A 27,901-nucleotide genomic window follows, 5' to 3' on the forward strand; every position below is an offset into this window, starting at 1 on the left:
TACCAGACCATAAACAGAGGATGCGCGAATCTATGGCGCTTTACGGTACAGCCATACCAACAGAAAGGGAGAGTTCGATGTGCATGCAACTTCCCATTGAAAAGCTAGCTAGCAGTTAATAACACATATTAGAATGCCCTCTCCATGAAAATTATTTAATACACATACTGCAAATAATAATCTACCTCATGCACAGTGTGAAGTCGCTTTTGCACTGTGTCAAACAATAACATTGTGAAATAGTGCATCCTAGCTAGCTAGTGTTAGCTGCAAAGCCAAAGGAAACTCCCCCGAGAAGAACAGCGCGCAACAAAAACATGGCGGAGTCAGAGGAGGCTAAACAAAAATCTCAGGTGAAAATATGTGAACAAATAATTGAGACATTATCTTATTAACTAGTTAGCCATCTGTTTCTGTTCAGCCTTGTTACAGCCAGCTTCATATATGTCCCTCTTCAATTGCATTATTAGCTAACGTTAGCTAAACGTCACAGTCGAGCTAACGTTAGCTAGCTAACTATTTAGCTAGCTAACGTAGCAGTGCTCGTAGAACAACCAACCCTCATATCAAAGATGGGCCCACAGTTCTGTCAAAAGAACGTTATGACATTGTATTACTGTGTAAGTGTACAACGGCCTATGTCAAGAGGCCCGAAACTGTATGGCAGACAGTCCATAACCGCAGATCAGGGTCGCTGTTGCAAGCAAGGGCCACTACGGCTGTGTACCTACTACAGTAACTGTTCAGCGGTATGGACCCTCATGGCACAGGCAGTAGTGTGCTTGTTCTGTATGCAATATGGTTTCTGGTTCAAACCCCAGTCAGAACATTCCTCCTCAATATGCTGCACTATTAATACTATAGGTACAAAGTTGTAACTTAAACTGGTTGTCTTCCTCCCCACAGCATGAACTCCGGCTGTCCAAGGCTTTCGATGAGGCGGTGAAGCTCTCAGCCCCCATGGCTGGTGAGTCCCAGAGGCAGCACACTCCCCTCTCAACCAGATCTCTCTGGAGCAGCATCACAACCGGACCAGTCTTTGATGCACCAGGACCAATCCAACGTCCTGACGTCGACCATGATTTTAGCAGTGACGATGAGGGGCATGTATTCCCTCACATCTCTCACCCTACCAGTGCCACCTTCTCCCTGGCTGGTCTAGGGGTGGTCGAGCCAGAAGACGAGCTGGATGGGGTTCCTGTGTTTGGGGTAGATGAGGAGGAGGAGGAGGAGGAGGAGTGGAACATAGCCCTGCCCAAGATGGCACTGGGTGATGTGGAGTCTGACAGAGAGTCAGCTGGAAGGCCTGACACACAACATGCAGAGACTCAGGATGATGATCAAAATTCGACTGACAGATTCCTTGATGCAGTTTCACTTTCCAAAGTTAGAACAGGTGAGAATGAAACCATGATGTCTAACCTGAGTTGTCCTGTGATGTTCCTCCTCAAGCATTTCTTACTTCTCAACATAACCTTTACATTTCTTACTACTTTGGCCTACTTCTTGTGCAATGATTAACAACAGTCATTCTTTTGACAGCTTCTGAGGAGGCTAGTCAAACTGCTGAGTACAGACTAACCATGCAAGGAGAAAGTCATCTTTCAACTAACCACTCTCTGTCCCCTTTACCAGAGAACAGCTTGGGTAAGACTGCAAGCAACCTTGTCCTGCTAGTTATAACTCATTTTAATAAAAAATATTAATTTGCTAATTTTTCCGCTTCATGCACATGCTATGCACATTATTAGAGCTGTGATGATGATTCCATTAAATTGCCTTTTCTCCATTTCTGTCAGATGAAGGAAGTCTGAATCGGTCTACGGCTGGGGGATCCAGCCGTCAAGAGGTCTGTTACTGTATGACTTAAGTATACAGGTAGTGTAAATGCTTTTATGAACATTACATTTTTTTTGTCACCCTCATTAACCCATTTCGTCCCTTTTACCTGACCTCCAGAGGTCAGAGAATGTGTTCCAGAACCCAGCGATGGGGGACAGAGAAGAGCCCCCCATCTCTCCCCTCATGAACATCAAGGATGAGCCCATAGATGAAGGATATGACTGTGCCCTTCTACCCTCAACACGGAGTATCAAGGAGGAACTGGACAACACAACTCCTGAGGTCAGCCAACGCTCCCATGCCCTGCCTTCAATCAATCTTCCCCCAGCTTTCACACACTTGATTTGATGGTTCTATGATACTGTGTTTTTATTATTATTATACAGACTCTGCTCTGTGTTGTATGTTACAGGAGGAGCTGAGAATCAGTTCTGTCTTTTCCGTTGGAGGAGGAAACTCCTATGGCTCTCCCACTGGTGAGAGAATCAGCATATTACACTGCCTTTAGAAAGTATTCATACCCCTCAAATTATTCCACATTTTGTTGTGTTACAGCCTGAATTCAAAATTGATTAAATTGATTTTTCTCTCACTTATCTACACATAATACCTCATAATGACAAATAAAATAAAAACATATTTTTAGAATTTTTGCTATTACTCTCTAAATTGAGCTCATGTGCATCCAATTTCCTTCAACCATCCTTGAGATGTCACTACGACTTGGAGTCCACCTGTGGCCAATTCAATTGTTTGGACATGATTTAGAAAGCAACACACCTGTCCATATAAGGTCCCACAGTTGACAGTGCATGTCAGAGCAGAAACTATACCATGAAGTCCAAGGATTTGTCCGTTGATCTCCGAGAGAGAATTGTGATGAGGTATTTATCTGGGGAAGGGTATAAAACAATTTTGAGTGTTGAAAGTTTCCAAGAGCACAGTGCTCATCATTGGGAAATTGAAAAAATGTGGAACCCCCCCAGACTCTGCTAAGAGCTGGCTGTCTGACCAAACTGAGCAACTGGGCAAGAAAGACCTTGGTGAGGGAGGTGACCAATAATTTAATGAACACTCTGACAGAGCTACAGAGTTCCTTGGCTGAGATGGGAGAACCTGCTGGGAAACAAGGTCTACTTGCGTTTGAGTTTGTGTAATAAGACGGTACAAACAGTAGACGTTTTCTTTATTTTTGTGGTCTAGCATGACTGCGCTGTCACTGTGGTCAGCATTGCAGGTGCTTCACGTAGTTAGCAGTAGTGAAATTGATTTTGATTGTGATAATGATGGGATCAACCTTTTACACCTGTTGTAAGTAGGAAAAGAGAAACAAAAGGGATCGTGATGGAAGTCTGAATACTGCTGGGGAATTGAGTGGTGTTGAAATTAGGCTCTAGAACAGTACACTGTACTGTAGAAGAGCGCTACAAAATGTTTTTTTCCCTGAACCATCAAATTAAAACATTCAGAGAATGATAGGGGTGTTTAAGGACACCAAAGTTTTGGTATTTGGCAAATTATTGATTTATGCAAATGGTTAAATGATACAGGAGAAAATTCTGACCCGTAATGAGGATCGGGTGAAATGCTATATCCCCGGTGCTAAGGCCAAATGGGGGTAACTGCTGGGATACCACTAACAGTAACCATAGAAGAAGTTATGACTTCCTTGAAAGGTGGGAAAGTAACTGAAGCAAAAAGGATGTTGACCGAAAAGTGGTAGTCGAGTGGATCCCACAATGGTACTGTTAAACTTTGAAGGGATATTGCCAATCAGAGTACAAATCAAATTTTAAAAATCAAATTGTATTTGTCACATGCGCCGAATACAACAGGTATAGATAGACCTTACAGTGAAATGCTTACGTGTTAAAATATTTACTAAAATAAACTGAAGTAAAAATATTAAATAAAAAAAATCAAGTAGCAATAAAATAACAGTAGCGAGGCTATATACAGGGGGTACCGGTACAGAGTCAATGTGCGGTGGCACCGGTTAGTCAAAGTAATATGTAGGTAGAGGTAAAGTGACTATGCATGGATAATAAACTGAGAGTAGTGTAAAAATGGGGGCTGGGTTGCCATTTGATTAGCTGTTCAGGAGTCTTATGGCTTGGGGGTAGGAGCTGCTACCGCTTGCCGTGTGGTAGCAGAGATAACAGTCTATGACTAGGATGGCTGGAGGCTTTCGCAGTTTTTTGGTCCTTCCTCTGACACCGCCTGGTATAGAGGTCCTGGAGGGCAGGAAGCTTGGCCCTAGTGATGTACTGGGCCATACACACAACCCTCTGTAGTGCCTTACGGTCGGAGGCCGAGCAGTTGCCATACCAGGCGGTGATGCAACCAGTTAGGATGCACTCGATGGTGCAGTTGTAGAACTTTTTGAGGATCTGAGGACCTATGCCAAATCTTTTCAGTCTCCTGAGGGGGAATAGGTGTTGTCGTGCCTTCTTCACGACTGTTTTGGTGTGTTTGGACCATGACAGTTTGTTGGCGATGTGGACACCAAGGAACTTGAAGCTCTCAACCTGCTCCACTACAGCCCTGTCGATGAGAATGGGGGCGTGCTCGGTCCTCCCTTTTCTGTAGTCCATGATCATCTCATTTGTCTTGATCACATTGAGGGAGAGGTTGTTATCCTGGCACAACACGGTCAGGTCTCTGACCTCCTCCCTATAGGCTGTCTCGTCGTTGTCGATGATCAGGCCTAACACTGTTGTGTCGTCGGCAAACTTAATGATGGTGTTGGAGTCATGGGTGAACCGGCAGTACAGGAGGGGACTGAGCACGCACCCCTGAAGGGCCCCTGTGTTGAGGATCAGCGTGGTAGATGTGTAGTTACCTACCCTTACCACCTGGGGGCGGCCCGTCAGGAAGTCCAAGATACAGTTGCAGAGGGAGGTGTTTAGGCCCACGGTCCTTAGCTTAGTGATGAGCTTGAGGGCACTAAGGTGTTGAACGCTGAGCTGTAGTCAATGAATAGCATTCTCACGTAGGTGTTCCTTTTGTCCAGGTGGGAAAGGGCAGTGTGGAGTGCAATACAGATTGCATCATCTGTAGATATGTTGGTGCGGTATGCAAATTGCGGTGTTTCTAGGGCTTCTGCGATAATGGTGTTGATGTGAGCCATGACCAGCCTTTCAAAGCACTTCATGGCTATAGACGTGAGTGCTACGGGTTGGTAGTCATTTAGGCAGGTGACCTTGGTGTTCTTGGGCACAGGGACTATGGTGGTCTGCTTCAAACATGTTGGTATTACAGACTCGGTCAGGGACAGGTTGACAATGTCAGTGAAGACACTTGCCAGTTGGTCAGCGCATGCTCAGCGTACACGTCCTGGTAATCCGTCTGGCCCTGCGGCCTTGTGAATGTTGACCTGTTTAAAGGTCTTACTCACATCGGCTACGGAGAACGTGATCACACAGTCGTCCGGAACAGCTGATCCTCTCATGCATGCTTCAGTGTTGCTTGCCTCGAAGCGAGCATAGAAGTTATTTATGTCTGGTAGGCTCGTGTCACTGGGCTGCTCGCGGCTGTGCTTCCCTTTGTAGTCCGTAATAGTTTGCAAGCACTGCCACGACGAGCGTCGGAGCCGGTGCTAGGAATGCTAAATTATCGTGTTAGAGAATATGTGCCACCTCCACTTCACTGCTTTTATGCCAAAGGACAGAGCATATTGCTAATGTGTACAAAGGTTTAAAAAAAAAAAATAGATGTGCAAGGTCTGGTGGGGATCAAGTGTACGGAAAATGTAGATCTGATACTAAATTAAATGTTGCAACTGTGAGCGTGTAGTGCAGAATACTGGTGATGTGAAGTACAATACAAGCCATGGAAGCGCAGAGGTACAAAGTAACGAATAATGTATCCCTTGAGGAGGCTGTTTGGAATATGAACAAGCCTTTTAATCTAAATGTTCTGGTTTCAGTACATTAGCAGTCAGTGGTGGCTGCTTCTAGGATGCCCATAGCACCGAGGGGGTCCATGGCACCTCGGACTAGTGTTAATGTGACACGCGAGCATAAATACATGGTAACAGAGAAATCCATGGTTGTAAATCGTATAGACTGCATAGCCTTCTTGTGTCGAGCAATCAACATCGGCCATATGAAAAAGAGCAGGACTGCACGAATAATGGAACGAGTGAAGGCATTCCAAGAAATACTGAACATTACTGAAGTTTCAGTACCCTTGATACATCAGATGATCAGGAACAGAATAAATTGTTGTATTATGTGTTTTATCATCTTCCTTCAATGGAATGCTAGAAGCTTTATTGCTAATTGATTTAGAGATTAAACCTGATGTGATATGTCTTCAAGAGATGTGGCTTAGACCACATCTTTATTTTATTATTCCTGGTTATTGTTCAATCAGATCTTGCTAGAACTGGTCTTGCATATCGTAATATACAGTATCTGTTCCACCTGAATATGAATGCGTGATGGTGGAAGTCTACAGTACAGGTAGTCATATTAAGCTGTTCAATTTCTACAGTGTTTGTCGACAACAATCAGTAGCGATGCTTGATGAAATATCAGGATGCTTGGGTTCTAGAGAGATGTGGTGACTTTAATACACTTATTAGTTTGTGGAAGCACACATACAGATGTTAATTGTGTGATTGTCGAAGATATGAGGATAGCAAGAGCATTAGTATGTCTTAACGATGGATGTGGTACGAGAATAGATGTTGACAGAGGGGTTACATCCTGCCTGGACCTCACACTGGATTCTAACTCTATTACAGCAATGTGTGAGTGTAATGGATGATTCTACTGTTGGGAGTGGCCATTTCCCAGTTTGATATACCATGAAGTGTGATGTCACTATTCCAGATAAGACACCATTCAGAAGATGGGGCTTTCCTAAAGCGGACTGGGAAACGTTTGGAGAACATTGTTTAAACTCTGTTGCAGAGTTGTCTCTAGAGAGGCATGTTGATGCTGCCTAGAGGCCATCTCTTATTTTGAATGCAGAGAACTTACCAGTGGGTAAGGAAAGAAAGGTGGTTCCTTTGTGGACTGAAGAGTGCTCTGCGGCTATTCGAGGAAAGAAATAGGGCCAACAGAGTATTACGTAGGACTTTGACTCCTGAAAATCTGGTTAATTTCCAAAGAAGAGAGCTTTGGTGTATAGGGTCGTTAAGTCTTCCAAGAGAAATGCATGGAGACGGTTATGTTCTACAATAGGCAGGGGTACGGAGCTGGAAGATGTTTGGTCCATGTTGAAGAAGATGACTGGAAGAAGCAAAAGTACTTGAATTCCAGTTTTGGTTGATGGTGATAATCTCTGTATCAGATTAAGATAAAGCTAACCTGTTGGGGAAGAAATTTGCTAATGTACATTCGTGGCCAAAAGTTTTGAGAATGACACAAATATTAATTTTCACAAGGTCTGCTGTTTGTATGATGTCAATTTGCATATACTCCAGAATGTTATGAAGAGTGATCAGATGAATTGCAATTAATTGCAAAGTCCCTCTTTGCCATGCAAATGAACTGAATCCCCCAAAAACATTTCCACTGCATTTCAGCCCTCCAACAAAAGGACCAGCTGACATCATGTCAGTGATTCTCTCGTTGACACGGGTGTGAGTGTTGTCGAGGACAAGGCTGGAGATCACTCTGTCATGCTGATTGAGTTTGAATAACAGACTGGAAGTTTCCAAAGGAGGGTGGTGCTTGGAATCATTGTTCTTCCTCTGTCATCCATGGTTACCTGCAAGGAAACACGTGCCGTCATCATTGCTTTCACAAAAAGAGCTTCACAGGCAAGGATATTGCTGCCAGTAAGATTGCACCTAAATCGACCATTTATCAAATCATTAAGGACTTCAAGGAGAGCGGTTCAATTGTTGTGAAGAAGGCTTCAGGGCGCCCAAGAAAGTCCAGCAAGCACCAGCACCGTCTCCTAAAGTTGATTCAGCTGCGGGATCGGGGCACCACCAGTACAGAGCTTGCTCAGGAATGGCAGCAGGCAGATGAACACAGATGTTTATTGAGTCAATGTCAAAGTGGATTCCATAAAGGTAGATCTACCTTGGAGGCATTAGTAAAGGTGATCAATGAAGTGGGGAAAAACTCTGGTCATAAAAGAAGTAATGGCTACTGTCTGTTTGACATTGAAAAGGCATACAACACTATGTGGAGAGAAGGCCTACTGATTAACATGGAAAGACAGGGTATTGGTGGGGGGGTTATATAAATGGGTTCTGGTCTTCTTATTTATCCGTGCTTTTCAAGTTAAAATAGGATCCAATTTGTCTGATTATGGAGTTGATAATTGTATTCCTCGAGGCATTTCTATCAGTCCTATTCTGTTCAACATTATGATTAACAATGTGTTTACGAATGTGATTGGGACATTGGGGCTTCCCTATATGCTGACAATGGAGCTATTTGGAAGAGGGTAAGGTATGTCTCGTGTTCAAATTGATTCAACAAGCTATACAAAACAAAAATATAAACGTAACGTGTTGGTCCCATGTTTCATGAGCTAAAATAAAAGATCCCCGGAATTTTCCATAAGCATAAAACACTTATTTCTCAAAAATTGAGTGCACATTTTTTTATCCGTCCGTGTTGGTGAGCATTTCTCCTTTGCCAAGATAATCCATCCACCTTACAGGTGTGGCATATCAAGAATCTGATTAAACAGCATTATTACACAGGTGCACCTTATGCTGGGGACAATAAAAGGCCACTCTAACATGTGCAGTTTTGTCACACAACGCAAGTTTTGAGGGAGCATGCAGTTGGCATGCTGACTGCAGGAATGCCCTCCAGAGCTGTTGCCGGGTAATTTAATGTTAATTTCTTTACCATAAGCCACCTCCAATGTCGTTTTAGAGAATTTGGCAGTATGTCCAACTGGCCTCACAACTGCAGACCACGTGCAACCATGCCAGTCCAGGATCTCCACATCTGGCTTCTTTTCTTCTTTCTGAAACCAGCTACCGTGACCGCTGATGAAACTGTGGGTTTGCACAACCAAAGAATTTCTGCACAAACTCTCACAAACCATCTCAGGAAAGTGTGATCTTCACGGATGACAAGATCCTGAGGCCCATAGTCGTGCCATTCATCTGCCGCCATCACCTCATGTTTCAGCAAGATAATGCACGGCCCCATGTCGCACGATCTGTACACAATTCCTGGAAACTGAAAAGGTCCCAGGTCTTCCATGGCCTGCATACTCACCACACGTCACCCATTGACCATGTTCGGATGCTTTTGATCGATGTGTGCGACAGCATGTTCCAGTTCCAGTTTTTTAAAGTATCTGTGACAAACCGATGTATAGTTGTATTCCCAGTCATGTGAAATCCATAGATTAGGACCTAATGAATTTATTTCAATTGACTGATTTCCTTATATGAGCTATAACTCAGTAACATTTTTGAAATTGTTGCATGTTGTGTTTTATATTTTTGTTCAGTTGGCTGTTTAAAGATGGTTTGTTGACTGGGGATTCAAATGATCAGTGCCAAAGTCTTTGCTGTATGTTCTTCTCAAGAAAGTTGCTGATAATAAACTGTTTTTGTATGGACATCCTATTGGTAGGGTTTCTACGTTGAAATATTTGGGTCTATTGTTCAATGAGAGAAAGACATGGAAAGATCATAAATGTTGAAACAAAGTGTTAGAAGGCGGTGAATCTTATGCTCTCTGGTTATGGTAGAAGCTTTTATAGTTTTTTTACCAATATTTACAGATGGTTCCAAGGAGCAGGCATTTACATTCCTTAATTTGATGTGGAGAAACAGTACTTGTGTCATGTTGTTTAAAATCTCTTACATACAGTACCAGTCAAATGTTTGGACACATCTACTCATTCAAGGGTTTTTCATTATTTTTACTATTTTCAAAAAAAAATAGTTGAGAGAATGCCAAGAGTGTGCAAAGCTGTCATCAAGGCAAAGGGTGGCTACTTTGAAGAATCTGAAATATAAGATACATTTTGATTTGTTTAATACTTTTTTGGTTACTACATTTTTCCATATGTGTTATTTCATAGTTTTGATGTCTTCACTATTATTCTACAATGTAGAAAATAGTCAAATAAAGAAAAACCCTGGAATGAGTAGGTGTGTCCAAACTTTTGACTGCTACTGTATGTATTCACAATAAAATAAATAGGTGCTTGATGTAGCCCTGTCTCCTTCAGGCTCTATGGCAGCCTCCCAGAACACCACCTCCATATTTGGTCCAGGAAGAAGTCTAGTTCCACAGGGGCCAACAATGACCCTCAGGAGCCTGGCTCCAGTGCCCCAGCCACCCCAGCCTCAACCCCAGGCCCCCAGCAGCTCCAACCCAGCCAATGCAGTGCGTGTGTCCTGCTCAGGCTGCTCTAAGATCCTGCTGCGCGGTCAGACTGCCTTCCAACGGAAAGGATCCACCCAGCTCTTCTGCTCCACCGTCTGCCTCACTGGGTTCACCCTGCCTGCCATCAAACTGAGAACCTGTTACCAGTGCCTCAAGTGAGTCACTCAGCCACTGTCATCCAAGTCCCAGCTGAACTGTGGTGGTGCTAAAAAATAACAATTTTTTTTGTCTTCCCCATTACTGTAAAATTCTCTTAACTTTATTGCTGTTTATAACTATTTATCTCTTGTCTATAACTCATATCTTCAGGGAGATCGAGGACCCCAAAGATGTGATCAGTGTCATTACAGACAATAACCTGAAGGATTTCTGTAGCCAGTTCTGCCTCTCCGTGTTCAACCGCAGGAGGAAACCAGGGCCTCTCTCCATGCCTTCTGTCCAAGAGCCTGCCACCCTGAGGTGCAGTATGTGCAAGAAGAGCGACACGGTAAGGGACATGACTGACAACCACTGGTTCGACTAGTTCACTTCTAGTTCTAACTCAATCGCAGGTGAGGTTACATGAGGACATTTTTTATTTGACTTGATAATTTAGCCTGATTTGATAATCCTCCATCCACCTCTCTCTCTCAGATTCAGCACGAGGTAACTCACCAGGGCTCCTTGCACAAACTGTGCAGTGATGAGTGCTTCATGCGCTTCCGCTCCTCCCACAACCTGGTCATAAACGTCTGTGAGAGATGTGGCGAGTACTGCGCCAGTGCTGACAGGAACTGCCGGAGACTCCGAGTAGAGGGCGTCACCATTAAGTTCTGTAGTCCTACCTGCATTAGCACTTATAAACAGGTAAGCACGTACAGTCAAGTAGTACACACAGACAGTCCCACATAGAAACCGTACTCCACTTTTGAAAACTGTCTGGCCTTGGTCATAGATGGTCATATTGTCTTCTATCACAGTGGTTCCTAAACTTTGGGGCACGTGGGGTCGGCTGAGTTCCCAAAAAAAGGAACTCAGTTCGGCTTTAAACTTACTCTTGAAAGTTGTAATAGTAGAATGCACATTAGGTACTGCATTATCAGTTCCTCTTGTCATGTAAGTCATTGAATACCTTCAAGAGCTGTTTATAACTTCTAAGAAATGTTCAGATCAACTAGCCCATGTCAGCTAATGTTTTTTTATTTAGTCTTTTTTTAGCCCATAGATATTATTGTAATTTTTTTTGTCACTCAAATAGCACATGAATACACTTAAGACGTGGCAAAATGTTTACAATTGCAAGAAATGATTTAAAACTGCTAAATTTGCTTTGCAACCCATGACAAAATGTGTAGAATTGCAGGAAATAAGCTTTAACCCAAAATTCTCTCCACCAACAAGAGGGGTTGAACAGTTTGTGTCATGAACAGTGCTTGTGCCCATAGAAATAGACATGGTGTGGGTGTGAGCGCGCGCCCGTGGGGGGGGGGGGGGGGTGTTCCCTAATGTTGGAAGGGGGGCCCAGAGTGAAAAGGTTTGGGAACCGCTGTTCTATCAGGTAGTCGGAGGATGGGCCTCCCCTCTGAGGCTTGTTCCTCTCAATGTTTCTCTATAAATAAATGATTGCTATTATGCACATTTATCTCACTGAGTCCCCGTCTCATCTTGTCCATCATCAAATCTCTCCTAGTTTTATCCACTCTTTCCAATTGTTCCTGTATGACAGACAACCACCAAGGTGATGCCGTGCGGACGTTGCCGTGACCTGAGGCTCATGTCTGACATGTTGGAGAGCACCGACTCGGAGGGCAAGGTGGAACTCTTCTGCAACTCCATCTGTGTCAATAAAAGCTGGCCTCAGAACGAACTGTCAGGTAGCATTGACTTTACCATGGTATAAGCGGAAGTCTGCAAATGTATTTTAGTTATCGATATTTTAGGCCTTATGTTGTCGGAAAGGTCTGAAATCTGTTTCTGACTGATATAATTTTTTCTGGGATGCGTCAGCATTTCCATTTAGTACAATAATTATTAGTCAGAGAGTGGAAAAACCCTGCAATGGCTTCTGGACTAGGCTCGGTCAGCAGATTTCCCCCACAAGCCAGGAAACAATTTAGCTTTTCAACCAATATTTCACCATGAAATTGGTATTGAGATGTATTTGCAGTGGTATTAACAAGTAATTGCTCTACCATAAGCCGCCTCCAACGTCGTTTTAGAGAATTAGGCAATACGTGCAACCTGCCTCACAAGCGCAGACCATGTGTAAGCACGCCAGCCCAGGACCTTCTTCACCTGCGGGATCTGGTGCGGAGGAGTATTTTTGTCTGTAATAAAGCCCTTTTGTGGGGAAAAACTAATTCTGATTGGCTGTGCCTGGTTCCCCGATGGGTCGGCCTGGCTCCCATGGCTGCGCCCATGCCCAGTCATGTGAAATTCATAGATTAGGGCCAAATGAATTTATTTCAATTGACTGATTTCCTTATATAAACTGTAACTCCGCAAAATCGTTTAAATTGTTGCATGTTGCTTTATATTTTTGTTCAGTATACATGATTGTACTGAGAATTGTATTATTATTATGGAATCCGATTTAGATATCTACAGTTTATTACTGAACTGTTTTAATGATGGCTTACGTTGGTAGACTTGATCATCTGTGACATTGCTGACTAGTATGTAAAAAATTGCCATTCTATAATAACGTCCCCCTGTTGTCACACACAGGAACGGCATTCCCATGTACCTACTGCAAAGTGAAGGCTGTCTCTCAGTACCACCTGGCCATGGTGGACGGTAGCATCCGCAACTTCTGCTCCTACACCTGCGTCAAGACCTTCCGGGTGCTGCTCATTGATTAATTGGTTAAATGGATTGAAACAGATTGTATATTACATATGATCTGTGCTTTCTGTGTGTGTATATTAAAGACTGTTCGGTCTCTGTTAGGTAGATTTTAGAGGGATTTAATGTATTTTCTAGCATGCATTTAGGTATATTTTACATAATTATACATTATGCAGAACCATACATAAAAATAAGATGCCAATCAGCCTTTAGAATACGGATTTTACAGAATACATAATATGGCTCTTTTAATGTGCTCTCCTACGATGTAATCTGGTAGGAGGCCGAAGGCAGCCAGCCTCCCCCCCAGCAGGGCCAGATGAACGGCTCCTCATCCACTGGTCCTCCCCCTCCAGCACCACCCCAGGGCTACTTCCGTCCTTATCCCCCGTCCTGGGTCCCCACCACTGGCCACCCATACGCTCCAGCCCAGACCTCTGCTCCACCTCTACCCTATGGAGCCGCACCAGACATGGCTAGGGCCTATGGAGCAGGGCAGCATCAACCAGGGCTGCCCATGCCCCCCCCCTCCTCCTCTATCTCCACCCCCAAGGGGCATGTGAAACTCTCCTGCCATCAGTGCCCTCAGCAGTTCCGCTGGAAACCTGAGCTCTACGAGTACAATGTAGGTACCTCCCTCTCGTTCCTGAACCTCGTTCCTGAACCTCGTTGTTCATTTCTGATGTGTCATGGCGATTGTAAAATTTGCGGGGGGGGTTTTCTAAATTTTTAGTTTAACCTTTATTTAACTTTAGTTTTGTGATGGGGATTTTTTTTTTTATGCTCTTGTGAAGGGGGTTGTAGTTTTGTCTAATGCTCTTGTGATGGGGGTTGTAGTTTTGTCTAATGCTCTTGTGATGGGGGTTGTAGTTGTATCTGTCTAATGCTCTTGTGATGGGGGTTGTAGTTGTATCTGTCTAATGCTCTTGTGATGGGGGTTGTAGTTGTATCTGTCTAATGCTCTTGTGATGGGGGTTGTAGTTGTATCTGTCTAATGCTCTGTGTCCTCCTGGGCTCTTGTGTTGTGTTCCTTCAGGGTCGCACCATGCAGTTCTGTTCCAAACCTTGCTGTGTTGAGTTTAAGAAACAGAGTAATGTCATAGTGAGGTGTGAATACTGCAAACTGGAGAAGTTGGTCAAAGAAGTCATAAAATATGACTTCATCGATCGGCCCTTCTGCAGCGAGAGTGAGTACCGAATCCCCTTTCTCTCCCTCTCTTTCACCCTGTCCTTCCCCTCATTCAGCTAGTCCTTCCCCCCGTTCAGCTAGTCCTTCCCCTCGTTCAGCTAGTCCTTCCCCTCGTTCAGCTAGTCCTTTTCTCTCTTCAGGGTTTAAAGTTATCCGTCTCTGTGACAGATTTTTGTCATATTGATTCTGAAGCAGATGGTTTTTTTTAAAATGGGGGGACAATAAATGTATTCTCAAAATATATATATGCATACATACATACATACAGTGCATTTGGAAAGTATTCAGACCCCTTGACTTTTTCCACATTTTATCACATTACGATCTTATTCTAAAATGTATTTTTAATGCATTTGGAAAAATGTCTAAAAACCTGTTTTTGGTTTGTATTTTGTGTAGAATGATGAGGGGGGGGAAACTATTTTATCAATTTTAGAATAAGGCTGTAACGTAACAAACTGTGGAAAAAGTCGAGGGGTCTGAATACTTTCCGAATGCATTGTATATTAAGCTGTGTGCACTGAACTGACATGCATGATTGTTGCTAACACTCCGATGTTCAGATGTGGGAATGAAATCATCTATAATGCACAACACCGCGGTGGAGCGGTGTGTAGCCTACTGGAGCTGCTCAGAAGTCATTCAAAGCCTCTACTTTATCACTCAGGTTAAGATGCAACTTTCCAGTGCTTATATTTTTGCAATGTAATGATGTAGGGGAGGGAAACGTATTCTGACAAGCAGTCCGTGCACAACAATTCCTAATGGAACAGGAAAACACTTTTGTAAGTAGGTTTGGCAAATGTATTTTTAAAGCAGTGTTGGCCTTTGTTTAAAGAGTTGGATCCCAGTTTTCCATTGCTAACTTTATTTCTTTACACTTTCAATTGCGTGAGTGGCATCGTTTTACGAATGCAGTTTTACCACCGGAGTTTCAAGCATGGTTTAGGAGAGGCTGCGCAACGATAATGATCTGTCGTTCGCAACAACCATCAATGGTTATTTTTGGAACCGTCTGGAACCGAATCGTGAAAGCCGTCGATTTGTCTCCCTGGGTTTCAAACTGTTAGCCACTATAGCTTTTTGAGCTGCAGACATAAATTATATGCAGATAAATTATAAAAACATTCTCTGACGATGGTTGTTCCTCATTACATGAACAATATAGTTAGGAGACAGCCTCATTCTGGTCCAGATTACATTTTGTCAACATTTTTGTTGTTGCAGGCCATATAATAATTTGGTCAGATAAAAATGTATTTTAACTCACATTTCACGATCTGACAATGGTAGGCAATGTTTCAGGCTTTATATTTGAGATTTACAGTTTTTTCATGGGCAGAGAAGAAGAGGAAGAGTCCCAACTCTGTTGAAAATATCTCTCCAGCAGGTGGCGACGTTCCGTCACCAAGCAAGGAGTTTTTTTAATGGAGTGTCGATTTTGGTCAACAACAAAAAATGTATGGCTTATATGCTACGTGAGTTTTATTTGATCAAATTGAAATTTCGTAATGCTTAAGTTGTTACGAGTGTACTGATATACGTAGGACACGTGACATCCCGGCAATTTTGAGAAAAACACTTTAGCGGAGTTGGCTATGCATATTCATGGTGTGAGGCTCGTAGCGTAGCATCTCTCTCCATGGAATACAGGCGATTGACGTCAACAATCCGCATTGAATATTCAAAAATGATTACAACAATGAGATGTATCCACCAATACAATGACTCCCATTGTTAAGGGATGGAGATACAGTACATGTATCTTGTCAGTATATCCATAATCTTTGTTTTAGTTCAATTTCCACGTATTATTGAACGAAGAGCCGTTTGGGAGCCAAATAAACAGTTATTTTAGGTGAATGTAGCCAAATGATTCGGCTGACAGAAAAGACTCGGAATGACCATCACTACACAACAGCTCAAAGGGAACAATGCTGTCTTAAAAGGGCAATGACATACTTTGTAATACATTTGAGTGAATAATAATTAGTAAATATGTATAGATATTTATTATAAAATAAGAAGAAGAACTAACAACAATCTAAATGCAGATAGGCTGAAGCATGGGGTTTGTCTATGTACATTTTATAGCCACTATGCTGCATCAGTTGGGCTCCAGATGATAATGCATATTGCTAATAGCACATCTGATAATATAGACCATTTATAGGCTATATGCATGGTCCAATATGTTTTAATAATTTTCACCAATATGTTTTTGGGTTCATTTCTGGAGGTGGAAATTATATTTTATGTTGTCAGCATTTTTATTTTCATTCATTTTGGAATAGACGGTGCTTTTATGTATATCAAAATTGTCCCTGGGAGGACCCCACGCCCCCTAAACAAGGGGACTGGAATTGGTCAAACACGCAGTCTAATGCATGGACAAAATGATCCTCTTTCCCTAAAATCATGATGATCATGACTTTCTTACATGAAAGGGGAGGTTAACGTGGCCCCAGACCATCCATTCTGATATCGACTTAAGTTTGTCATTGGATTTCTTTTTTTTCAACCCGTCGTTCACGTAGTCCTTTTCTCTCATCCCGTACACCAACTAACCTCATCATATTTTTCTCTTTGTGTGTGTCTGTGTGACTGTAACAGGCTGTAAGCTGCTCTTCAAGCACGACATGAAGGGGCCATGGCGGATGTGTGCCTACTGTGCCAACATCAGCCCCGATATGATCCACAACCACTTTGGTGGCAAGATGCAGGAGTTCTGCAGTGAGGCGTGCATGTCAAATTACACTGTTCTTTTCTATGAGGTCAGAGCTAAAATCATCTTTATGCATGTTGACCTCTGGGTTGTATGTAGCAATCATCTTAGAGTAGGAGTGCTGATTTAGGATCAGTTTTACATGGACAGCAGGGACCTGATCCTAGATTAGCACTCCTACTCTGAGACGCTTTCTGAATTCGGACCCTGGTCTCTCGCTCTCTTGATTTGATTACCTTACAACCACTTCCTGGTTTGATAACTGGGAGCTGTCTATTTAGTCCACAAATGGTTGAAGTCCTTTGAATTGCTGACCTGTTTGTTGTCGTTCCCTCCCCAGATGGCTAAGTGCGAGTGCTGCAGACGTCAAGGGAAGATGAAAGAGCAACTGAAGTGTTTTGGGGCTGTGAAGCTGTTCTGTACCTTGGAGTGTGTCATTCAGTACTGCTATCAGACCTTCCAACAGCACCCTTGGACTAGCAATGGCACCACTGCTACACAGGGTACTACTCAATTAAATTCCTCTTGAAAACGACTACCTGGTTGTCTGACGTATTGCTACATTTCCTTTTTAATGACGGATTTAGGCATACTACTCAACATGTCTCTCATCCCTGCCCTTCTTTCTCTTTCTCCCGCTGTAGGCCCATCCCAAACTCCATTCCCCTTCTCCAAGCCAGCTCCTGTCATTGCTGATGTTGTATCGTTGGCCACCTCTCCTGCTGACCAGCCCCATACTACGGCTGCCACAGCCCTGACTGGTAGCTAGCAAACTCATCTAGAACACTGTGGAACACCAAGCACGGTTAAGACATTGTGAAGAAGAGGTCTAGTAATATAAGCTTGGAGTTAAGACTGTTTTTTGTTTTGCTTGCAGGAGCTCTTCCGACGTCTAACTCTCATGGCAAGAGCCTGGGCGATGCGAGCACCCAGACGGAAGCCATGAGGATCTCAGCCCGCCGGAGGATCATGAAGAACAAGGCCATCATCTGTAAACCCCTCATGCTGGACCAGCAGACCAGCTGCCAGATTCAGACGCAGACCACAGAGAAATCCATGACATCAATGGGTACAAAAAACACCATGCAATTCTTATCATTTGCAACTTTTTAAAAACATACATATATATATGTTTATTTTTCACAACAAACCAGCCTCGTCCATGAAGTTCTAATAATATGTGTTCGTTATATTTCTTTGGCCTCGCCCTGCCGCTGAATTTGTAAATCAGACCTTGCACTACATGTACATAGTGGTTTTAAAGGTTTAGTATTGACCTGTTCATCATCCTCTCTCTCGTTGTTGATGTTATTGTTTTAGGGTTCGCAGAGACTGGGTTCACGTACACAGAGAACGGGGAGAAAGTGCGGGTGATTGTGATGCCTGTTCCTGTGCCTGTCTTCATCCCAGTGCCTATGAACTTGTACAGCCAGTACACTCCTGTGCCCATGGGTATCCCTGTGCCTGTACGTCTGCTCTGTCCCCTCTCCTCATGCCCACATCCGCTTTCTCTTTATATGCCTCAGAGTAGATACTTTATTTTCCATTTTTCAACGGGAATTACTAGGAAGTACCCATCCCTGATGTCCTTAACACTCACAGGCCCCCACAAACACCCTCATGTCTTGGATTGATATACTTCTGAGAACCCCACCATGTTACATGGTGCATTCTTTTAATGGTCTGTTAACTTGGCTGGTTAAACCATATTGTTCTGTTCTTTGTGCCCCCTGTCCAGGTGCCAGTGCCCATGGTAATACCCCTCTCGTTAAGCCGTTCAGAGCTCAAGGACAGAAAAGACAATGTTCCATCTCAGACCATGGCCGAGGAGGAGGAGGAGAAAGACAAACCTGTCTCCCATGGAGGTGAAGAGAATAGTTTTTACTCTGAGCTGTGTATCGTGTATGAGAACGTTACTGTATCTTTATTGTTGCTTGGCATACCAGCTTGAACAGGTCTCTCTTGCAAAATACATGTTACCTCCATAATGAGATGAACCTGTATTAATAGATAGGCATTGTGTTTGAAAAGCAACTTTTTAAATGAAAATCTCTGTGGTGGAGGCTCTTACTGAATGCTTACATAACATGTTGTCTGTCTGTCTGTGGTGTTTATCCACAGATCAAGGCAGCGCCTACAGTGGGGACCTGGAGTCGGAGGCCGTGTCCACCCCCCACAGCTGGGGTGGAGAGGACGAGTCCACCTCCACAACCAACACCCAGAGAGGGGCAGAGAAGCCTTCCGAGCACCCCAGCACAGCTCCCTCCTCCCCTCAACTTTTGGACCTGGAGGCTGACTACCCCCCTGGTGAGAGAGGCTCTGAGAAAGTCAACATGCATTTATGTTCCCAGACATTATTTATACAGTTAAGTCAGTTAAGAACAAATTCTTATTTGCAATGATGAACTTGCAAATTCCCACATATCACATCTGTGTCATCTGTATACTGTCATTATAAACTGGGTGGTTTGAGCCCTGAATACTGATTGGCTGACAGCAGTAGTATGTCAGACCGTATACCAAGGGTTTGACAAAACATTTCTCTTTTAATGTTCTAATTACATTGGTAAGCAGTTTATAATAGCAATAAGGCTCCTCGGGGGTTTGTGATATATGGGGGTTTGGGATATCTGTAACCAAGAACAGCCTTTAGCCGTGGTATATTGGCCATTTACCACCCCCACAGTCCTTATTGCTTAATTATACAAAGGGTGGGTCTAATTCTGGATGCTGATTGGTTAAAACCGCTTTCCAGCCGGTCTATTCCACAAGTTACCACCAGCTAAAGCTTGATCTCAACTGTAAAAAGCATCTAGATATTTTCTTTTAGACTAGCATTTGGTTTTCAATATAGGAGATTTATATAAACCTTGCTGTCTGTCTCTGACATTGGCAACATTGTTTCAATATTGAAATTCGTTCTCCAACTGTCCCATTGTAATGAACGTGTAGTGGTCGGGACGAGTCAGGCAGGCAGCTTTTCTCAGCCAGTCGAAATCATGAATCTGAGTAATTTTTATGGATATATACAAAGACATGTCAATAGAAAACAGGTAAAATGAAACAAAATGCAGCTAGTGTGCTGTGTTTCCAGCTTCAGATTGAAATGATTGTGTTAGCTGTGTTGTTGGCTAGTTCCTCAGAACAACAGTGTCCTGACGAGAGAGCACATTTTCTATGCCAAGAGAAATCGCGCATCATTAGCTCATTGTTATGGAAGTCTCCAAACAAATACAAATGCGCTTACTTTACTGTTATTCTGGCTGCACTGTTTGACGTGACTGTAAGTTAGCCGTAGTTGGCTAGCTAGCAAGCAAGGGATAAGAACGTTGCCAGCCAACATGGCAATAGAACATTTAGAACGAACGACTGGGTTGCGTCCATAGGTGCAGAACAAAAATACTTGTCTCTGGCAACCGGACCGATAGAACGAACAACCAGCCAGATTGGGTAGCAACTGTAGATGTGTGTCGGGACTATATCTCGTGGAAGGATGAACTAGTATGACTAAATTCATCTAAATATAACGTTTTAAATTAAAATATGTCAGTCATTATTTGAGCATGTTGGTAACCTGCATGAAAGTGATAATGCACTCGAAGCCAGTGTTTGGAGGATATATTTGCACGGTTTGCCGGCCCTCGACTTCGTTTCGGGCCTAATAACACCCGTACCTCCAAATATCCTCAACACCGGCTTCTCGGGCATTATCACTTAAATGTGTATTCCATGCTGTTTCAGATTTGTTTGATCCTGCTGCAGTGAAGGGGCAGAGACTGACTGTAAAGATTAGAAGACGTAAGAGACCCAGAGAAGGCTTCCCTCCCAGTAAACGGGTATGTCAATGATATAGGTACATCCCAAATGGTACCCTATTTCCTTTTTATAGTGCACTAGTTTTTGACTAACAGTAGTGCTCTATAAAGGGAATAGGGTGCCATTTGGGTGTAACATAGTCTACTGGTCACATGGGTGCAACAAGTCTTTTACTGGTCACATGGGCTAGGTGATAGTAATATAACACTTGTAATAAAGTAGTCATACAGTATAGTAATATAATGGTAACAGAACTAGTTAGTTAGGTAGTATGGTCTCTGTCACATCAGCGCCATTATTACTTTTGACTGCAATAGGGTTGTATTATTAAATAAAACCAAAGATATTATACAGTAAAAGTAAGTGGTTTCTACTCCTACTACGTTGTTGGTCCAAATGTTTTTCTCTTTCCCTTTCTGTGGGCGCTTTCTGTATTGCAGAGTTGTAAGCGAAGTGGGACTATTGACATGGTGGAGCACACAGTTTCACTCCTTCCTGCCAGATCAAAACTCCATCACAAGTACGGGGTGAAAGCCTGGAAGAATTGGGTCCTGCAGAGGAACAAACAGATTGACTATGAATTTTCCAAAGATGCCTGTGAGTCAAACCTAACTGCACAGACCATTTTTAGATCTTTGCTTATCATGTAAATTGACTCTAAAATATGCTACCGGTGTTCATGTACCTTTTGTGGTGTTCTGTGTCCATGTTTCACCCTTACAGCAGCTAAATCCATGGTTTCCTAATCTGGTTTTCTGTGTCCATGTTTCACCCTTACAGCAGCTAAATCCATGGTTTCCTAATCTGGTTTTCTGTGTCCATGTTTCACCCTTACAGCAGCTAAATCCATGGTTTCCTAATCTGGTTTTCTGTGTCCATGTTTCACCCTTACAGCAGCTAAATCCATGGTTCCCTGATCTGGTTTTCTGTGTCCATGTTTCACCCTTACAGCAGCTAAATCCATGGTTCCCTGATCTGGTTTTCTGTGTCCATGTTTCACCCTTACAGCAGCTAAATCCATGGTTCCCTGATCTGGTTTTCTGTGTCCATGTTTCACCCTTACAGCAGCTAAATCCATGATTCCCTAATCTTGTTTTCTGTGTCCATGTGTCACTCTTACAGCAGCTAAATCTATGGTTGTGAAGGAGAACGTGTTGCAGTGTAACTCCTCTGAGCTTAGTTACGGCCTCTGTCATTTCATCAGTGAGGTCCGTCGCCCCAACGGCCAGGCCTACCCTGCTGACAGCATCTTCTACCTCTGTCTGGGCATACAGCAGGTATTGAGCCTCCACGTTACTCCCTAGTATTTTATTTTTATTCAATACTTTATCCAAGATACTTCCAGTTAATCCTTATACCTTATTCCGTACTATGTTATCCACTACGGTACCACCTTTTCTGTCTGTCAGTGGCCATACTGGTTATAGTGACGTGATGGCAGCTAATACTGTTTGCAGATGTGTGATGTGACAAATTGACAATTTTTCTTAATGTTTAAACAGCCATTTTTGTTCTCTTTGGTTTTGCTTGAAAACAATAAGAAAAATGTATACAATTCCATGTGAATTCACAATGTAGCTGCACTGCTGCCAGCACTGTTTTTTTGTTTCACTGTGAGTCCTTTTCAGATGGTTAAGCATTGCGCCTGTACTCTGTGGGTCCCATTGCGCCTGTACTCTGTGGGTTCCGACAGATCATTGTGGCGCGGTCGGTCAGACAGACGACTTTAGGATTTAAAAAAAAAATTGTCCTGCCGATTATTTGGAAACGGTCGGCTTTCTGCTTTGTATGTATTAGCCTACCTGTTGTATTGAAAGCACATCTTTGTCGCATTATTCAAACACTTTGCTGCTTCAACTTCAGTAGCCTACCTCTCTTCTACTTGGGCGTGTCAGATCAAGTGTGCCTATTGTACAGTGCATTCGGAAAGTATTCAGACCCCTTGACTTTTTCCACATTTTGTTATGTTACAACCTTATTCTAAAATTGATTAAATAGTTGTTGTTTTTTGTCATCAATCTACATACAATACCCCATATTGACAAAGCAATAAACAGTTTTTAGAAAAAATGTCAGACTCTTTACTCAGTACTTTGTTGAAGCAAATTTGGCACAATTACAGCCTCGAGTCTTCTTGGGTATGACGCTACAAGCTTGGCACACCAAGATTTGGGGAGTTTCTCCCATTCTTCTTTGCAAATCCTCTCCAACTCTGTCAGGTTTGATCGGAAGCGTTACGGCACAGCTTTTTTCATGTCTCTCCAGAGATGTTCGATCGGGTTCAAGTCGGGGCTCTGGCTGGGCCACTCAAGAACATTCATAGACTTGTCGCAAAGCCACTCCTACGTTGTCTTGGCTGTTTGCTTAGGGTCAATTTCCTGTTGGAAGGTGAACCTTCGCCCCAGTCTGAGGTCCTGAGCGCTCTGGAGCAGGTTTTCATCAAGGATCTCTCTGTACTTTGCTCCGTTCATCTTTCCCTCAATCCTAACTAGTCCCCCAGTCCCTGCTGCTGAAAAACATCCCCACAGCATGATGCTGCCACCATCATGCTTCACCGTAGGGATGGTGCCAGGTTTCCTCCAGACATGACGCTTGGCATTCAGGCCAAAGAGTTATTGGTTTCATCAGACCAGAGAATCTTGTTTCTCATGGTTTGAGAGTCCTTTAGATGCCTTTTGGCAAACTCCAAGCGGGCTGTTGTGCCTTTTTACTGAGGAGTGGTTTCCATCTGGCCACTCTACCATAAAGACCCGATTTCGTGGAATGCTGCAGAAATGGTTGTCCTTCTGGAAGCTTTTCCCAACTCCACAGAGGAACTCTGGAGCTCTGTCAGAGTGACCATCAGGTTCTTGGTCACCTCCCTGACCAAGGCCCTTCTCCCCTGATTGCTTAGTTTGGCCGGGCGTCCAGCTCTAGGTAGATTCATGATGGTTCCAAACGTCTTCCATTTAAGAATGATGGAGGCCACTGTGTTCTTGTGGACCTTCAATGCTGCAGAAATGTTTTGATACCTTTCCCCAGTTCTGTGCCTCGACATAATCCTGTCTTGGAGCTTTACGGACAATTCCTTCGATCTCATGGCTTGGTTTTTGCTCTGACATGCACTGTCAACTGTAGGACCTTATATAGACAGGTGTGTGCCTTTCCAAATCATCTCCAATCAATTGAATTTACCACAAGTGGACTCAATCAAGTTGTAGAAACATCTCAAGGATGATCAATGGAAATAGGATGCATCTGAGCTCAATTTTGACTCTCATATCAAAGGTTCTGTAAACTTATGTAAATAAGGTATTTTTGTTTTTCTATAAATCTGCAAACATTTTGAAAGACCTGTTTTATGCTTTGTCATTAATGGGTATTGTGTGTAGATTGAGAAAATGTTTTTATTTAATCCATTTTAGAATAAGTCTGTAACGTAACAAAATGTGGAAAAGGGGAAGGGTCTGAATACTTTCCGAATGCACTGTATGTGTGGTTTCTCTGAAATAGTATGCATGGCCGGCCAATCATTGGCAGTTATCTTTCCAAGGAAATGTACTTGCTAAATATAATTAGGCTATAGTTTACTTCATTGCCTAGAAATAAATATTGATCTCCAAACCAAAATCATCCCACTCCTAAAAGGTAGGCAGAACAAAAATAGCTAAAGAGAAAGTGCAAGTCTCTAACTTGGCTCTCTTCAAGCTAGCATATTGGCTGATTTAGCCCAGTAATACGATAGCTTAATAGAATTTATTTCTTAGGTTATTTTTGTGCATTTTGATATTGCCTATAGGGTGCAAAATTGGCTGGAACCATGGCTTGTAGGTGTACTGCGTCAAATACGCCTAAAATAACATTGTGGGACTGCTGTTAAGTTCGGACCAGTTCTTGATGTAGAGCGTTGTAGTCGGGACAGAACCAGCAGGTGCGGAATGAAAAGCTGCGGGGGTGGGATGAAGAAATCAGTCCCGCGCAAACCTCTTACCTGCACTGCCCTTACTGGGGCTCAATTCCACTTCGCAAACGTTTGCATTTCCTTCTCATTTAACTTCTCAAAGTATTGCCATACAGGTATTCGCAGCTGTCGCTTGCCTTTCTCTCCCATTTTTCCAACTGTTAATGAAGATGGCGTAGTTGTGGAGAGTCTACTCCAAAATAATTGATTTCTCGACTCCAATTTCTGAGTGTCAAGATACAATATTTTTGGAACGGAGGAGACTGATTTAGTTGCCATACTTCCGACAACACAAACACTTGCATCTTTCATAGCGATCTATCAAAGGACGGAGGGGGGGCAGGGGCATAGTATAGGCAGTACGGCCTCCAGGCAGGCAGGCAGGCAGAACCGTGCACTAGGCCTATATATGAAGCCTATATATGGGGCTCCCGAGTGGCGCAGCGGTCTAAGGCACTGCATCTCAGCGCAAGAGGCCTGTTTCGAATCCGGCTGTGATTGGGAGTCCCATAGGGCAGCGCACAATTGGCCCACCGTCGTCCGGGTTTGGCCGGAGTAGGCCATCATTGTAAATAAGAATTTGTTCTTAACTGACTTGCCTAGTTAAATAAGTAAATAAAAATATATCGGCAATCAAAAGTTGTATATCGCAATTTCTTGCGTTGCAATGTCTCTCAACTTCAGTAAAGCAGGACCTATCATCAATGAATAGGCTAGGATATTGAGATGAGCGAGATGCAACACTTTGCTCAGTGTTGCACAGGTTGTTCGCAGCGTGGTAGCTAGGGCAGCAAAACAGCGGAGAAGTTGAGCCTCGCACTTCAAAGCTTTTAGTTGTTAAGGAAATTGACCCACTATGCAGTTTACTTTCTGCGTCTACGTAACAAAACACAATTTTTCGGTTATGAATTTTTCTTAACATTAAGGATCCAAATTTTGTTTTAAATGTTCACACCCCTACTAGTAACATCAATATTATCTGCACTTTTGCTATAGTAATTACTGCCCCAGGGACATCTATTGTATTTGCCCCTCTGCCAAATATGATATGCAGTACCTAATGCCTCTCTCCCTCACCATCTCTCATTTGTCTCTACAGTATCTATTTGAGAATGGAAGGCTAGAGAATATCTTCACTGATGTGCTCTATCATAAGTTCAGCATGGAGATTACTATGATGCTACATTACTGGAGTCCTACCCTGCTGCCCAGCGGTAAGAATGTTTCTAGCCTTCTCCTCTTCTACGCCTGTCCTATCCCTTTAATATCGTTGGACCATTTGAAACACGTACACAATGATGCCACATCCCTCTGTCCCTCCACTGTTTCTCTTTAGGCTACCTGCATTCCCGTGTGGAGGAGGAGTACCTGTGGGACTGTAAACAGCTGGGAGCCTACTCCCCCATCGTGCTGCTCAACACCTTGCTCTTCTTTGGCACCAAGCTGTTCCAGTTCAAGACCCTGGGCCAACACAGACGTCTGTCCTTCACCAACTTCACCCGCTGTACCAGGGTCACCAAGAACGGCAAGAGCTCCTTCCTGAGGTTTAGGCCTGGTCAGGATGTGTCAGACACCCCCGGTGAGTTGAGTTCCAACCTCAATGGTGTTCAAGACTATCACATTCTATTTTATTTTATTCTACTTTCTTTATCCCATTAGGCGCAATTAAGAAAGCATTGCCATATCACAAGCATTAACATCCTCCACGAGTTTCATAATGCGCTAGGTTTTGAGTTGTTTTTTCTTTTGTGTGCATATCCAGAGCTGCTAGCTTTGCCTGCCAAGAGAAGGCTGGATGAAGAGGAAGGTGACATGGAGATGCCTGAGAATACTGAGAACCCACTACGCTGCCCTGTCAGACTCTACGAGTTCTACCTCTCCAAATGGTGAGATTACATAGTACATCTTTATTTCTGTTATATTCCACTCTAATTTTACTGTAGCTATATGACTTGTTTGTGATATTGACAATGTTTTAATGCCTCAATGTTTTGCAGTCTGAAAAAACGAAATTGAGAATATTTCTGGAATTGCTGCCTTTCGATAATTCTATAATCCTCTTCCTTTGTCTCTACCTGCAGCTCAGAGTCTGTGAAGAATAGACCACACATGTTCTACTTGCAGCCAGAGCTCTCATTTCACTCAAACAGCCTGCTGTGGTATTCTGCCCAGCAACTAGAAGGCCCTGCGCTGGAAAGCATGCTTACACGCATCCTGGCAGTACGGGAGGTCCACCTGGATGAGCTTCCGCTGCATAATCACTATACTGAAGCCTCCGCAGCCTCCACAGATGATGACAATGACCATTTGTAGTGGGAATAACCTACTCATGGAATGGCACACTATTCCCCATATAGTGCAGTGCACTACGTTTCAACAGGGCCCATAGGGCTCTGGTCAAAAGTAGTGCACTATATGGGGGTTAGGGTGCCATTTCGGACACAACCATGGACATGCCGCAAACATGCACAATCATGTAAAGACAATAAGATACTGTCTGACACTTCATTTAGTTTTCCATTACATCTTTCTTTTTAGATTCTAGTTTTAGATGATGAATGGAATTATGGCTAACAAAACATTAAAACTATTCATGTTACATTCGTTTCTGTTTGTTTTTCTAGTTTGTTAATATAGCTGAAAATGTTGTTACTTTCTACCAATCTGCCTTATTCTGAGGGCCCACACAACTAATTCCATAGTCTTGATCATCCAAACTACTAACTAAACCAAGGTGATCACATAATGTTGTACATAGTTTTGTTGTTTTAGTTTTTTGTATGAATCCCTCTGTTGTGGACTTGAATAAGCAACATGATTATGCAAAGGACATTTCTGTCTGCTCTGCTGTCTGTTGTCTGAAGTGATTAAAATAACCTGACTGAGAATACAACTCATAAACCAAATGGAAATGTTCTTTCACTGTGAAAGTGATCATCAGTTAGATTTGTGAATAATGTTATGGTAAATTACCTGTATGAAAATCTGAGTGGAGTTGAAGAGTCGTTCTCATCTGCTTGACTGCATGATTTACTAATTGATGGTTCAAAGGTGGGGTGATGTATCGTGCTTTAGTAATGCAGAGTATTGTTATTGTACAGCACATGATGTGTTGTTGGACAAGTAGAAGAGAGAAACCATGTTCTCCTTGCATGTGCGAAAGGGCATGAGTGGGAGGGAAGAGGGCACTGTACTGAGAGAAGTGGTACTGGGGGATTGAGTGTGCTGAGCGAAGA

At 43.1% G+C, this 27,901-nt stretch overlaps 1 protein-coding gene across 3 annotated transcripts; it reads left to right on the top strand.

The window, feature by feature from the left end:
- The first annotated feature begins 106 nt into the window (after positions 1–106).
- LOC120023472 (zinc finger MYM-type protein 4-like) lies at positions 107–27,558 on the top strand. 3 transcript variants are annotated; one of them, XM_038967498.1, is made up of 27 exons: positions 107–353; positions 907–1,396; positions 1,543–1,647; positions 1,800–1,849; positions 1,960–2,124; positions 2,255–2,318; positions 10,012–10,324; positions 10,479–10,656; positions 10,803–11,015; positions 11,875–12,022; positions 12,876–12,991; positions 13,276–13,620; positions 14,032–14,182; positions 16,798–16,958; positions 17,250–17,412; positions 17,554–17,670; positions 17,787–17,978; positions 18,230–18,375; positions 18,648–18,774; positions 19,031–19,216; positions 20,651–20,745; positions 21,166–21,322; positions 21,848–22,002; positions 25,765–25,879; positions 26,002–26,244; positions 26,428–26,551; positions 26,747–27,558. In XM_038967498.1, the coding sequence occupies exons 1-27, from the start codon at positions 318–320 to the stop codon at positions 26,976–26,978; spliced, it is 4,587 nt and encodes a 1,528-aa protein (XP_038823426.1). In that variant the 5' UTR covers positions 107–317; the 3' UTR covers positions 26,979–27,558. The 3 variants fall into 3 exon arrangements, with proteins under 3 accessions (XP_038823426.1, XP_038823427.1, XP_038823428.1); XM_038967499.1 differs by having other exon boundaries at positions 21,851–22,002; XM_038967500.1 differs by lacking the exon at positions 1,543–1,647 and having other exon boundaries at positions 108–353.
- The last annotated feature ends 343 nt before the right edge of the window (positions 27,559–27,901 follow it).

This window comes from Salvelinus namaycush, chromosome 28, assembly GCF_016432855.1.
Source record: "Salvelinus namaycush isolate Seneca chromosome 28, SaNama_1.0, whole genome shotgun sequence".
NCBI lineage: Eukaryota > Metazoa > Chordata > Actinopteri > Salmoniformes > Salmonidae > Salvelinus > Salvelinus namaycush.